At 37.5% G+C, this 16087-nt stretch overlaps 1 protein-coding gene across 2 annotated transcripts in view; it reads left to right on the forward strand.

The window, feature by feature from the left end:
• Nucleotides 1-16087, forward strand: part of LOC121738194 — a 444621-nt gene that overhangs the window by 349230 nt on the left and 79304 nt on the right. For both annotated transcript variants that reach the window (XM_042130106.1, XM_042130105.1), the window contains exon 5: nucleotides 9426-9596. In XM_042130106.1, the coding sequence (XP_041986040.1) occupies nucleotides 9426-9596 (171 nt within the window). The remainder of the gene's footprint in view (nucleotides 1-9425; nucleotides 9597-16087) is intronic.

The raw sequence follows: 16087 nt of genomic DNA on the forward strand, positions 1-16087 counted from the left end.
AAATGCGTGGAAACAGTATATTTTTCCGAATGTTCTCTATCTCCTGTCCCGGGACTGAAAGTATCTCTATAACGAATTTCAGCAAAATCGGTTCAGCGGTTTCGGCGTGAAGAGGTAAGAGAGACAGACATACTTTCGGATTTATATTATTATAATATTATGTAAGTGGATATATTATGTAAGAAATATAATATTATAGACGCCAAGCGAGTAAACACTAAGCAAATGTTCAATCAAAATTATAAAACGCGACAAAATATAAAGTTTTGTGACTCATCTCATGGTTTAGACGTGTATTATTTTCCTCTATGGTTTAGACTGTAGCAAGAACAATCGTTTCCAATCAGGCAATCCTACAGCCCATTGAAATTTGTATCAAAATACCAGGAACGCATGAACGCCAAGAGCTGATCATCGAGAGGCAAATGAGTTGTGTACTCAAACAATTTCATACGAAGTACAATCGCGTAATGATGTTAAGTGCCTTATTATATCGTCCGGTACAGCCGAGCGCACAGTGGAAATCTAATTATTTTGTACCAAGCATTCAGGATTCGGATTCAGCTATTTAATATAATTTTAGGGTACCGTACCCAAAGGGTAAAAACGGGACGGTACTGGACTTCGTTGTCTGCCCGTCTCTCTGTCTCCAGGCTGTATCTCCCGAATCGCTATAGCTAGACTCTGAAATTTTTTACAGATTGTTTATATCTGTTGCCGCATTATGGCAAAGAAAAAAATAAGAAATTGTGCTTTCATAATTGGCCTATTTTTGCTCTATAACGGCCAAGTGCGAGTCCGACTCTTCGGGTAAGAGTCCAACTCGCACTTGGCCAGTTTTTATTTACATTACCTACTCGGAAAATATATCTATTCAATGTATCAATAACATATCAGACAGAAATAAAAAGATTGAAAAATACTTCAACTTCCATTCAGAATGCATTTTTGTTCCATTGTCCTTTGAAAGTCCTTTGAAAGGATTCTTTCATTGAAAACTTTCTGCAGTATCTAATTTATCTACCTTTGATATGCAAAGTATGTGATTAGAGTGCAGGGTACTTAGCCAAGTTGATAGTTTCAGTGGAAATGTTAGATTGTGTGGGATTTGACATAAAGTACCATGTCACATACTTAAACTGTCAAATCCTTTTTTGGTTCGTAACTTCACTGTTGAATTTACGAATGTAGCTTGACTAAGTACCCTGATCTATTCATATCTACTTTGAAATGGAACATCAGCATCAAAGACAAAATTAACTACCTTAGGTGGTGAAAAAGAAATAAGTATTTTCTCTTTCGGGGCTTTTTTTGTCTATTTTTTTTTCCGACTATGGACGAGCAAATCTATTTATATATAAAAATTTTAATTATGCTTATCTCCCTAAAACTCGAGACCGAGTCTCGGACGGAACTCGTGTCTAGAATTATCCGTGAAAGTCTAGCAAAGGAGGGAGGTAGTAGGAACGTCATCTATGATAGGTCTGCCAGGATCTGATGGCAAATTTGGATGGCAGATTTTCAAAAAATATCCTTGATCATTGGATAAATTTTTATATTTGCATGTTTCACACACAGAACCAGCCGCTATAAGGAAAAAAAGGATCAAAATGTTTTTTTTTAATGAAATAAGGGGGCAAACGAGCAAGCGGATCACCTGATGGAAAGCAACTTGCGTCGCCCATGGACACTCGCAGCATCAGAAGAGCTGCAGGTGCGCTGCCGGAAGGGAAGGAAATAGGGGAGGGTAGGGAAGGGAATAGAATAGGGGATTGGGCTTCCGGTAAACTCATTCACTCGGCGAAACACAGCGCAAGCGCTGTTTCATGCCGGTTTTCTGTGAGAACGTGGTATTTCTCCGGTCGAGCCGGCCCATTCGTGCCGAAGCATGGCTCTCCCACGTATAATGTTTTATTCCAATTACCCTAGTATTGCTAGAGTCAATTTCATTTCTCATATTTTGCCATCAGATTCTGGTAGATCTATAGTTAGTAATATTTTAACAGTCTTTATATTATTATGAGTATATGGCCTAATAGTGGCTAAACTACTGGTCCAGTTTTCACAAATGAGGTCCTAATCCATACTAATATTATAAATGCGAAAGTATCTCTGTCTGTCTGTCTGTCTGTCTGTCTATCTGTCTGTCTGTCTTGCTTTCACGCCAAAACTACTGAACCGATTGCAATGAAATTTTGTATACAGTTATTCTAGAGTCTGAGAAAGGACATAGGCTACATTTTGATGTGGGAAAATATCTTATTTCCATGAAAATTTCGATGAAAATGAATTCGCATTGCGCGTGGCCAGCGCTCATCCCGGGGGTCCTGGGTTCGAGTCCCGCAGGCGGAACAAAAAGTTTTCAATTTTCCTGGGTCTTGGATGTGTATTGTGTATTAAAATAAAATTTCAAAAATCTTAAATATATTTTATGTATAATATTATAAAAAATCCAGAAATATATCGATGCAATTTAGTTCTAATACGATTCAACAGATGGCGTTTTATTTTATTTTAGTTCTAATACGATTCAACAGATGGCGTTTTATTTTTTACTTAAATATATTTTATGTATCTATACTTCTATACTAATCCATACTAATATTATAAATGCGAAAGTATCTCTGTCTGTCTGTCTGTCTGTCTGTCTGTCTTGCTTTCACGCCAAAACTACTGAACCGATTGCAATGAAATTTTGTACACAGTTATTCTAGAGTCTGAGAAAGGACATAGGCTACATTTTGATGTGGGAAAATATCTTATTTCCATGAAAATATCGATGAAAATTTATTCGCATTGCGCAGGCCAGCGCTCATCCCGGGGGTCCTGGGTTCGAGTCCCGCAGGCGGAACAAGTTTTCAATGTTCCTGGGTCTTGGATGTGTATTAAAATAATATTTCAAAAATCTTAAATATATTTTATGTATAATATTATAAAAAATCCAGAAATATATCGATGCAATTTAGTTCTAATACGATTCAACAGATGGCGTTTTATTTTTTACTTAAATATATTTTATGTATCTATACTTCTATACTAATCCATACTAATATTATAAATGCGAAAGTATCTCTGTCTGTCTGTCTGTCTGTCTGTCTGTCTGTCTGTCTTGCTTTCACGCCAAAACTACTGAACCGATTGCAATGAAATTTTGTACACAGTTATTCTAGAGTCTGAGAAAGGACATAGGCTACATTTTGATGTGGGAAAATATCTTATTTCCATGAAAATATCGATGAAAATTTATTCGCATTGCGCAGGCCAGCGCTCATCCCGGGGGTCCTGGGTTCGAGTCCCGCAGGCGGAACAAGTTTTCAATGTTCCTGGGTCTTGGATGTGTATTAAAATAATATTTCAAAAATCTTAAATATATTTTATGTATAATATTATAAAAAGTCCAGAAATATATCGATGCAACTAGCTGTTGCCCGCGACATCGTCTGCGTGCACTTTAGTTTATAGCGCGCGGTGTCAACAAAATGTGTGTCAAATTTAAAAACTTTTTAAAACCCTGGTGGTACCAATCTTAGGGCCGCGCTACACCGGAATGGCAGCGCTGAAAGTGCTCGCCTCGCATGGCAGCTCCATTCCGGTGTAGCGCGGCCCTTAATTAATCAAAATACCCAAAAACAGCTATGCAGTGTGCACATAATCTATACTAATATTATAAATGCGAAAGTATCTCTGTCTGTCTGTCTGTCTGTCAGTCTCGCTTTCACGCCAAACGCCAAAAGTATCTCTGTCTGTCTGTCTGTCTGTCAGTCTCGCTTTCACGCCAAACGCCAAAACTTCCGAACCGATTGTAATGAAATTTTGTATACAGATAGTCTAAAGCCTGAGAAAGGACATAGGCTACTTTTTTACTGGAAAAAAGGGTTGTAAGGGGTGAAAATGCGTAAATTTGTTCAAATTAAGTTAGTTCCAACAATTCATAATAGATGGCGCCGTGCGTCTTCTACATCGCGCTGACGCTTGCTCAAAAGTCTTTCTATAAGACGTGGTATCATCTTTTTAAGTTTCGATTTTTTTCGATTGTTATATCTATTCTACGGTATTAAATAACTCAGTACTTTATCTGTGCAGTGACGTAACCTTAAATCTATAGTTTATGGGTAAAGTTGTGTAATTGGAGGGCTAAATAAGCTTAAAAATTTGGCATAAAATATAAAGTTTAATATAAAAAAATGAAATACTTATTGTGTGCACACTGCACAGCTGTATTGATTTAAGGGGTACCAGTGTTTTTTTATAAAAGCTTTTGACACCAATTTTGTTGACATCGCGCGCTATAAACTGAAGTCCACGCGGACGAAGTCGCGGGCAACAGCTAGTATTATATAATATTTTGTTATGGTGCCGTAGGTAGCATAATATTTTTTTTTCAATTATTTTATTAAGGCAAGTAACCGGAAAAACTATTATTAATCTACCAAATAATGTTTGTCCTCACCTGTACAACATAATGAGCACTTAGCCCATTGACAAAATGGCCGTCATTTATTAAAAGAAGATACGTCTCTCGCTAATTAACTTACTTATTAATATTTATGGACTGAAGTTAAAAATATATTTTTTAACTACCTTTTGATGTTAAAAATGTCGAAGAAACATGTGGCAATTTTATTTATAAACGAGCTTTTGGCCGCGGCTTTGCTCGCGTTAAGAAGTATTAACAAACTTTCATCCCCTATTTTAACCCCTTTGGGTTGGAATTTATCAAAATCCTTTCTTAGCGGATGCCTATGTCATAACATCTACCTGCATGCAAAATTTCAGCCCGATCCCTCCAGTGGTTTGGGCTGTGCGTTGATAGATCACCATGTCAGTCAGTCACCTTTGAGTTTTATATATATATATATAATAATAATAAATATTTTTTTTTTAATAATAATAAATATTTATTTCATCAAAACATTGTACATACGTTATATTAAACAAATGTTGACCTTCCCTATTAAGTACTAGCGCACCTGTGTCAGGAAAGGCCACTCTTCCTTAGCACACTCTTACTTATATTAGACTGATGAAATAGTTACAAAAATTATTATATTTTATTATCAGCAGTGTGTGTGTGTGTGTGTGTGTGTGTGTGTGTGTGTGTGTGTGTGTAATATATATGTATATTAAATATAGTGTAAAAATAGTGTAAATATTAGATATCGTGTAAATAGTAAAAGTAGTGTAAATTTTATATTAAATAATTATGATGTAGAATAGTAAAATAGTGTAAATATTAAACGTGTAAATAGTAAAAATAGTGTAAATATTAAATAATTATGGTGTAAAATAATCTGTAAAATAGTAAAATACTTAGTGTAAATATTAAATATGGTGTAATTTTTAGTAAAATATTATAACAATAATCAGCTTTAGAAATTAAAACTCATACTAGAAAATATTCTGTTTCTTCATAATTTAGGGTCTTAAGCCAGGCTGTTACTTTGATTTTGCAGTCGCGTTTATTTAAAGAGTAGATTTTTAGTATTTTATTACATTTATTGTATAAATACGAGGAGAGGTAATGGAACTGACATTGGGCGAATTTTGTACGTAACTGTGCAACATTTGCTACTTTGTAGTCACTTCTTTTTTTTAAAATTTTTGGGTCATATTCTAATGTTATATGTTTTTTTATGATGATATGTAGTATGAATAGTCTTCTAATAGATAGAGTGTTGGTAATATTGTGTAAGTTCTGTGTGGAAAATCTTCTTTTTTTAAAATAAGCGACTTTTAGTAGTGCCCTTTGTGCTCTTTCAACATCAATAATCCTTGTTTTGTCAGCGCCACCCCAAACTGTAATGCCGTAAATCGCTATCGATTGAGCCAGAGCAATATAGATTCGGTCTATTATTTTTCTGGTAGTAACGTGACGAAGAAGTTTAAAGAGCCAAATAAGCTTACGTAACCTGGAGGCAACCAGATCTATTTGAGGATGCCACGAGAGTCTTTGGTCCAGCATAATACCTAAGTACTTCACAGCGTTTACTTTAGTTAGTGCAGGGCAGTTGCAATTTATGGCGCCTATTATGTTACTACACTGATGTACTCTGATGTTAGGGTCAACTTCAGGCTGAGTCTTATTAGTAAGTGCGAAGGTCACGTAGTTTGTTTTTTGGGTGTTTAGCGTGAGTAAATTTTTTCTTAGCCACTTCGCTATTTTATGTAACCCATACTCAGTGTCCGTCTTAACCGCCTCCCAGGTAGTGTTTGTGAATACAACTGCGGTGTCATCAGCATATGAAAAAATATGAGCGTTAGGTATTTTTAGATTGCAGAGATCATTCAGGTAGATCAGAAATAGGGTAGGGCCGAGTACACTACCCTGAGGAACTCCATAATCTATTTTTTCGCTGTTACTAACCAGTTCACCGACCCTGACCCTCTGAGTCCTGTTGCTAAGGTAGTCTATAAGCAGTTTTAGTGAAATGTCTCTAATTCCAATGTATTCCAACTTTTTTACAAGGATGGGGATTGAGACTGTGTCAAATGCCTTTCTTAGGTCGAGAAAAACAGCTAGGCATTTATTTTTAGCATCTAGTTCATTAACAATTACAGACGTCAGTGCCTCAACGGCGTCTGTAGTTGATTTGCCAGATTGGAAACCATATTGATTATTTGCTATGATGTTATATTTGCATAGGTAATTTACGATACGTATATTTATTATTTTTTCCACAATTTTTGAGATTGCAGTTAATACTGAGATTGGTCTGTAATTGCTAATGTCAAGCTCATCCCCACCCTTGAATACTGGCGTAATAATGGATTCTTTTAATGCAGTAGGAAAAACACCTTTCTCGAAACATAAATTTACTAGGTGACAAATGACTGGTACAACATGATGTCTAGCTAACTTAAGGTAACTGGTTGAGATGCCATCCCATCCAGGTGCGCTATTAGACTTTAGGTTCCTAAGGACATTGTAAACCTCTCTCTCATCAGTGTCATAAAGAGCGAAGGAGGTGGTTAGTGGCGAACCCGCAGAAGTAACATCAGGTTGATCAGACTGCAACAGCGGTATTTTATTTGCAAGCTCTCTACCTATGTTACTGAAGTAACTATTAATGTAATTAACGGAATCCACTTTTGAGGACTTAATTTGTAGCAATTTAGAGTTATTTGATTTATCTTTTTTTAGATTTGTTACTGTAGCAATACTTTTCCAAAGCTTCCTCGAGTCACCACCAGAATCCTGCAATAGTTGTCTGTCGTAATCTCGTTTCAACTTCTTTATTAGATTGTTGCAAAAATTGCGGTAACGTCTGTAGGTGAGTCGAAGAATATCGTCTGTTGGGTTTATACGAAGTCTTAATTGCAATTTGTTCCTATGTCTAATGCACCTGAGAATTCCTGGGGTAATCCATGTTTTTAAAGTACGCTTATTTTTTTTATAGTTTTAGTGTTTTCTTCAATTGATTGTGTAATTTTGTCTATAAGTCCCTGAGCCACCAACTCGGGATCACTGCATAGTAATAGTTCATTTAAATTTTTATTTTTTAAGTCTTCGCACGCGTCTTCGAAGTTGGTAACTTTTTTAGTTTTTATGCAATTATTTACCATAATAGTACTGTTTAAATGTAATAATATCATCATATGATCAGTGACAGACGTATTCAGTACAGCAACCTTTGCAGAAACTTTACTTCTATCCAATTTTATCATGATATGGTCTATGGTCTCTGGCTAAAAAGTGTAGTCGTGCAGCCTTTGCGGTTAGTTGCTCGCCGATGAATACTGGGGTGTCTTCCGATGTGTGTAATCCTAGGTGTTTAGCACAAAGTTTTCCTTTTGTTTTGACATTAAATATCTTGCTTAATCTCAGGATATCCGATTTTATAATGGCAGACGATGTTTCAACCACGATGGGTGAGTTTTGCTGCCCCTTTTTACCACGAACTCGATAAATGTCCTTAATGTCTTCATTTCGTAGATTTCCACCAATTGTAGATGATAAGTGTAAGACCATATCGATGAGATCCCCCTTTGTTTCGCTTTGTTTACTCGGTACATTTTTTATTTCAAAGTTTGTTTTACGGTATCCAATTTGTAAATTTTCAATTTTCTCTTCTAGTATATTTATACGCTCATTTCCCGCTTTACATTTTGTTTCAAGTTCGGTTATTTTACTGTTTAGCTCCTTATATTGTGATGATAATAGACTAATGGCATTTTCGATGTTAGCATTGGAGTTTTTAATTTCTACCAATGTTTTAGCGAAATTTTTCGTTTCTTTTTGTTGCGCATTAAATAAAGAATGTATCATCTCCTTAATTTCAGTCTTAAATACGTTAAAATCATCCATCGTTATTGTTTTTGGGCGTGAAAAAACATACGGTGGGGTAACATTACCCGTCATGTAAATCGTGTCGCTGTCTTCTCCTCCTTCGGCTACGTCACAAATGGACATGTTGGTAGTTTCGTCGCTCATTGTACTAGGAGAGTATAAGCACGCAGGGAGTTATGCGAATTACGGCGTACGCGCGTAAGCGGCGTGTCCCGTTGTTTGAGCGGGACAGGTAGCTGTATCACAGTATCGTCGCACTGTACCTGTTCTGCGCTGCAGAGTACAAGAGACAGGTAGCACTCACGTATGGAGACGGCAATACTGACTTCGGATGGACTCGCCGTGGGATGTTGAAGGCGAGATCTCCTTATGTTTTATGCACTCCTATTTATTGCGCTGAATTTACACTGGATAAAATTTAATTAAAAATAAATTTTTAAATGGTACGGATCAAGTTACGTCTGGCCTTTTGGCTATCCGAGGGGGAAGAGGCTAAACTCAAAGTTTTATATATATATATATATATAAAACTTTGAGTTTTATATATATATATATAAAACTCAAAGGTGACTGACTGACATGGTGATCTATCAACGCACAGCCCAAACCACTGGAGGGATCGGGCTGAAATTATATATATATATATATATATATATATATATATTGACCTCAAACATTAAGATAACAACAAAAAAAACTATACTTAATGATAACATGACTAGTCCTTGTCTAGCAAGTAGCAAGCTACGAATAATAAAAACAAAGAAAGAGTAAATGTGTCAAAAAAATTGCCCACGAGTCTACAAAATGTGACGCGAATACATGAATACTTTATCCATGTATTCGGTACACAATTTTGTGTAAATATAGAGGTGACAATTAATGTCAACGGCTTTATTTCGTGAGTGTTAGTGTTTCGTCGCTATTGCCATATTATTTTACGTAACACAACAGGCGTATGCAACCTGTTTTTGAGATATTTGCTCCTTTCATTAAATATAAGTTACTATAAGTCTCTTTGAGGTGATGATTGGGGAATAATTTTAGGTTAAATTGTGCTTATATTTTTTTTTTATCTAGATTAAATTATGGTTAAGTTGTGTTTATATATTTATTAACCTCCCTCTTTCTTCCACAGTCCGTCCCCGCTCCATCGAGGTGATGACTGGCGGTGGGGACGTCCTCACTGAGGGGGCTACGCTCGGCCCCCTGCTGGAGCGGAGTGTAATCAACGTGAGCTGCATCGTGGTGGACGGGAAACCGCGGCCGGAGGTGACGTGGTGGTTCAACGGGGAGGAGAGGACGGATGGTGAGTGGATCTGGAGACTTATTATAGCATAATGGCAAGTTTATACGTGGGAGAGCCATGCAGGAGTTAGAGCAGGACGCTGCATTCTCGTCCGATTGTTTGAGTTTAAAGCAGTTTCATGGTACAAGGCCAGTAATCGAATCCAGCACTAAATTACAATTGGAATAATTTAAACGGGCACTGAAATTAACTGTAATACCTTCTTTACCAGCAGCGCCCATTGACATATTCATTTAAAGCCTTAGTGCACTATATATGTTCAAATTGTAATTTTCCATCTTTTTAGTAAAAGATGGCCCCACGCCGTGCGAGTTTCTTACGCCGGTTCTTCTCGCCGGGTTAGTTCCCGAACCGGTGGTAGGCACCTTAGTATCGACGTTCAGAAATATTTTTGTAAAAAAATTACTCTGAATAAAAAATATTTTGATTTTGATTTTGATTAATACATTTTTTCGAAAATTGCGCGTGACTGGAGTAATAAAAGCCGGCCATAATAGCTGGTTAACATTATTATTATTATATTATTACATCATAATAATTAACACCTCCGTGGTCTAGTGGTATAGAGCGTGGCTCTTGACTCGGAGGTCGTGGGTTCGATTCCCGCGTTGGAAACATGTTATTTCCAAGTTTGGTTAGGACAATGCAGGCTGATCACCTGATTGTCTGATAAGTAAGATGATCCATGCGTCGGATGGGCATGTAAAAAGTCGGTCCTGCGCCTGATCTCTCGCCGGTCGTGTCGGTCTTCCGTCCCACTGGGTTATGAGAGTAAAGGAATAGAGAGTGCTCTTGTGTGCTGCGCACACATTTGGGCACTATAAAATTACCCCTGCGTACCTGGCCTGGTTTCAATGAAACCGGCCACCGTCACCGAAGCGAAACCTATAGCCTAGGACCTAGGTCATAAACTAGCATTTATTTTTTTGGCGGTCGCGGTCGCGTTACAAATTTCGGAAAACATTTGCTCTTGATAATTTTTGCGTAAAATAACAAATAATCCATGCGGACGCAGTCTGTTTTGCCACACGTCCAGACTTAATGTAATCGCTTGAGCGAGTTTATAGTCTACCTTTTCTACATTTTAAAAATATGAAGAATCACAAAAATTACAAAACCTTCAAGAAGAGAGCGTGAATTCCCTCTTAAAAGGCCGCCAACGCACCTGCAGCTCTTCCCAAGTTGCGAGGTCTTTCCATAAGGTGACCCGTTTGCTCGTTTGTCCCCTTATTTTATTAAAATATCTGAGCCTTGACTCACAATTTAGACTATAGCATCTTGATATAGTTACAAAGAATAGAATTTCTTAGCCGTCTACGGCGGTGCTACGCCGTTCGTAGACGTGCTGCGGTTTCGTAGCACTCAGTTTTTAGGAGATATTTTTGCTCGTTTTATAAAAAAGCTGACAAGATCACTTAGGGTGGGTTGCACAAACTTACTTTAACTATTACTGTAACTTTAACTATAATGCACAATGTCAAATCATTGGTTAAAATCAATAATGGACGCCATATTTAACGATAACCTTGAGATCGACAGGGCTTTAAATGAACGTGGCGAAAAAAGGAACTAACGCCGTCATCATACAAAAAAACCATTTTTGACATTTCTCCTTTACCAGCAGCGCCCCCGCCCACGTTCATTTAAAGCCTTGTGGGACCAGCAACGTCTTCTGTCAAATTCTGTGGTCAAATTTAAGGTAAAAGTTAAGTCAACCTTAACTAAAACCATAACTTTGACCGTAGCTGTAACTATAACCACGCCTCTGGTGCAGTGGTAAGTTATACAATAATAGACATAGATTTAGTTAAATATAAATTATGACTGACGATAATTATTATTATAGGGTTCTCGTGGGATTTCTTTTTGCGACTACAGAATCGTAGGGTCATCTAAATAATTATTATAATCGAGCTTCCAAAATTATTAGGAAAACAACAAAAATCTAAAGTTATGGACAGTAATTAAAATATTATATATAATATAATCGGCCAAGTGCGAGTCTGACGCGCGCACGAAGGGTTCCGTACCGTTATAGACGAAAAATAGGCTAAAAATTGTGTTTTTGTGTGGGAGCCCCCCTTAAAATTTTATTTTATTTAAATGTTATATTTAATTATTAAAGTAGACATACAGCTAAGGCCTTTATGAAAATTTCAAGTGCCTAGCTGTTGCCATTGTTGATTACGAGCAAAAAGGGCCAAAAAAATAACGTTTGTTGTATGGGAGACCCCTTTAAATATTAATTTTATTTTGTTTTTAGTATTTGTTCTTATAGCGGCAACAGATATATGTGAATATTTCAACTCTCTAGACAGACAGACAGATAGACGGGCAGACATCGAAGTCTCAGTAATAGGGTCCCGTTTTTACCCTTTGGATACGGAACCTTAAAAAGGTATATGTTCAATTCCCACCAGCTAAAATTTCTGCTCGTTTTTCATAAAACTATCCGACCGTGCTACCAGGGCGTCATGAATACATAGGCGGTTCACTCATCTCCATGTCACAAGCCATATTGAATTGTAGATTCTGTGAGGCTAGACATAGTGCTGACGCCAATGAGTTTCTAAAATACTAGAGTAGCAATGTCTTACAAAAGATTCTCAGAAATGCGTAACCACTTTTTTGTTCAAAAGACAATGTCAAGTCATATATTCGTTATGTCATTATGTATGTGAGATATGCCTGCAGGCATCTTCGAAGTGGCAACGCGTTGCTACCGTAAACTTCCAATCTAGTTACGTTAGTAACATAGAATATCATTGGCTGACGCCCTCAACTCCGGGAACCGTACATTTTTCCGGGATAAAATTTCTATGTCCTTTTCCGGAACTCAAAGTATTTCCATACCGAATTTCAGCTAAATTGGTTTAGCCGGTTAAGCGTGAAGAGGTTATAGAGCAGGGGTCACCAATTAGTTTCGCTTGGGGTCCGTTTTAAGAAATAAATGACCTTCACGGTCCACACTTTTCAAAAAAAATTAAACAAATGTAATTACGGAAATTATAAAGGTATTTTTACTTTGTATCAGTGAGAAAAGTGTCAATTTTTGTTGATATGTGTTCATCAGTATATCGAGACATCGTCGAGACCGAAATTAATTTTTAACGAATAGGAGGTCATCTTCGGACATGCTCGGTCCGCACACAATGGGTCGGCGGTCCGGATGCGGACCGCGGTCCGCCATTTGGTGACCCCTGTTAAAGAGTATAGACAGCCAGACACTTTGACATTTGTAATATTACTAATTTGATGACCGCAGCTCCGTGGAACCGTACATTTTTCCGAAAAAAACTATCCTCTTTCCTATTTCGTCATGAAAAGTATCTCCATAACAAATTTCATTAGATGTTTAAGCATAAAGAAGTAATAGAAAGACAGAAAGACGGACAGACAGACAGACACACTTGAGTATTTAAATTATTAGTATGGATTGGTTTTGTCGACCAGTCTACAGTCGATGCGGTCATAACGTCGTCTGTGGCTCAGTAGTCAATTCAAGCCACGGAGGTCGCTGGTTCGAATCCCGCCGAGGAGACAAAAAGTTTTCAATGTTCAGGTCATGGATGAGTAGCGTTATTTCTACTACGCCGCGCCGGCGGTATACTCAGTCTTACGAATATTCGATCACGTCACGTGATCTAACGCGAGTTAGACATTTTTACCCATCCCAGAAGTGAACAACTAAAGAAGTTTTCAGTCCAATAATAAAATCTAAACGAAAGCGGTCGTCCGTGTAATGCGGAAAACGCGAAGAATTTTGCCGGAAACAACAGCAAAAAGGAAAAGTCGGAAGTGCGAGTCGGACTCGCTCGCGAAGGGTTCCGTGCCATTTATTGATATCAAGCTAAAATAGCTGAAAATTTTTAATGCTATTTAAGTATTTTTTGCCGTTTTCTCGGTACAATCTGGTGACAAATAGATGGACAAACAGATAGAAATCTGTTTTTTTTTTATGAAATAAGGGGGCAAACGAGCAAACGGGTCACCTGATGGAAAGCAACTTCCGTCGCCCATGGACAGCATCATCAGAAGAGCTGCATGTGCGCTGCCGGCCTTTTAAGAGGGAATAGGGTAATAGGGGAGGGTAGGGAAGGGAAGGGAATAGGGGAGGGTAGGAAAGGAAATAGGGTAGGGGATTGGGCCTCCGGTAAACTCACTCACTCGGCGAAACACAGCGCAAGCGCTGTTTCACGCCGGTTTTCTGTGAGAACGTGGTATTTCTCCGGTCGAGCCGGCCCATTCGTGCCGAAGCATGGCTCTCCCACGTGTTGGGTTTTTAACCGATTTCAAATAATAATAAGGTTTTTGCTGATGACTTCGTCCTTAGAATAGAATCGCGCGCTTTGAGCGCGGTGACCGAATCAAGGAATTCCGTAACGAAAATAAACCCAACATTCGTCTAACGTCGTTTAAGTTCGGCAGAGTTCGGCACGGTGTTTGTGTGTTTAGAAGTTTGTGTGTAGACTAGCTGCTAGCTGCAATAGCTTTACCGCGGCAGTCCCCGAGTGCCACACGTAGTTTTTTTTGTTAAAAATTGTTATCGGGGTACGGAACCCTAAAAATCTGCCAGGTGTATTAGTATGCGAGCCGCGTCAACAATAGAAGTGGAACCGAAACGCTTAGATGTAGGGATGTCGATATGTCAATTATCGATAATTTTTATCGATTCTTTTTGTCGAAATATCGATAAATTTTTATCGTAACTCGTAAGATAAATCTTATCGCGAATTAAATAATTAAGTCCCTTTATCGCGAACCGCACATTTTTCCGGGGTAAAAAGTATCCAATGTCCTCTCCCGGGATTCTAAGTATCTCCATACTGAATTTCATAGAAATCTATTCAGCGGTTTGGGCCTGAAGAGGTAACAGACAGACACGCTTCGCATTTTTAATATTAGCATGGATCGTACAGAATAACGATTTTGCTCTTCAGATTGCATCCATAAAATATTGATATTACCCGTTATTTTATTATGTTGTTAAATACATAAATAATGTTCGTGCGGGCGATTTAATTTCGCAGTCAAATCCGCTTTTTGGTAAAATTCAAAAGAGCTGTGTAAAATTTTTGGTAGCAATTTTAAATTTTCCGAGTACAATTATATTATACGAGTATTATACGAGTATTTTTAAATAATGTTGGTGAAATATAATATTTAAAGTCTTAGTTCCAATTAAAAGGGTTCAAATTATGAAAAAGTTTTCGAAGAAATTTCTCCAACATGAATTCTATGCTTCAAATGTAAATACTAAATATAGACAGACAAGATATAATTGCTTGCAACTCCGTTGCGCCAAAATTCGTTTATAGCGCACGCGGTAACCGTACTATTTTCCAGGATTAAAAGTATCTCCATGCCATATTTAAGCACAATCAATTCAGTGGTTTGGGCGTGAAGAGGTAACGACACACAGACTTATTACACATAATATTATAGCGTAATAGTCACATATTATTACATACCATACATTTTCCGGTATGAAAACCATATTTACTTATCCCGTTATTCAAACTATCTTTATGCCAAATTTCATCAATATCGATTCTCCGGCTTAAGTATAAAGGTACATAGACATACAGAAACACAGACACATTTTTCGATTTTTAATAATAATATTATGAATGGGTTATATCGACATAATATTGTCCCATCCCTAGTTCATCCGTTTTTAATATTATCACGTTTATATGTGCTTATTTATTTAACTCATATTTTATGGGTCAGATAAACCTGGTTTATCGCGACAATAACAGCTTAATAGCTTAAAGTGCTCTCATAACGAGCGGGATTACCTGATGGTAAGTGACAACATTCTCAATACAAAAGGGGTTACTCGTACATTCTGTAACTCTTCTAAAGCTGGCCCATTCGTCCAAAGGAAATCCCACGTCCACACCATAAAGTTAATATACCTAGCGGAACAGAGCAACAATCTCGAGCTGTCAAACGAAACCGAAATTGGTTTTCATCTGTGTGTAAAAATATGTGTACGTATACACTTAGGTACACAAGCATGATTGAACATGAATTCTATGAGATTAAATTGTCAACGTGCAGCACGTGCCGACTGGACGTCAAAAAAAGAGTTCTGCTGTAATGTTTAACACGTCTCTTTTTACCACGCAGTGTTACTGATAGTGACATCTCTCTTGCTCAGGCCTTTGTTTCTCTATTCCGCTAGGTATATATTAACTTTGTGGTCCACACTAATATTGTTATAAATGCGAAAGTATAATTATTGTATATTTGTCTGTCTGGCTGGCTGTTAGATGTTCACGCCAACGCTGGGTATGGAGATACTTTGATTCCCGGAATAGGATATATGATACACGGAAATTGTACATTTTCCGCGCCAAAACCTGGCCCAATGTATCCTTTCCTGTGTTTCTAAGTATTTCCATAGCAAACTTCACCTAAATCGGTTGAGCCGTTTAAGCGAGAAGAGGCAACAGACATACATACTTTCTCAGATATAATATTAA

Source organism: Aricia agestis, chromosome 22, assembly GCF_905147365.1.
Source record: "Aricia agestis chromosome 22, ilAriAges1.1, whole genome shotgun sequence".
Lineage (NCBI taxonomy): Eukaryota > Metazoa > Arthropoda > Insecta > Lepidoptera > Lycaenidae > Aricia > Aricia agestis.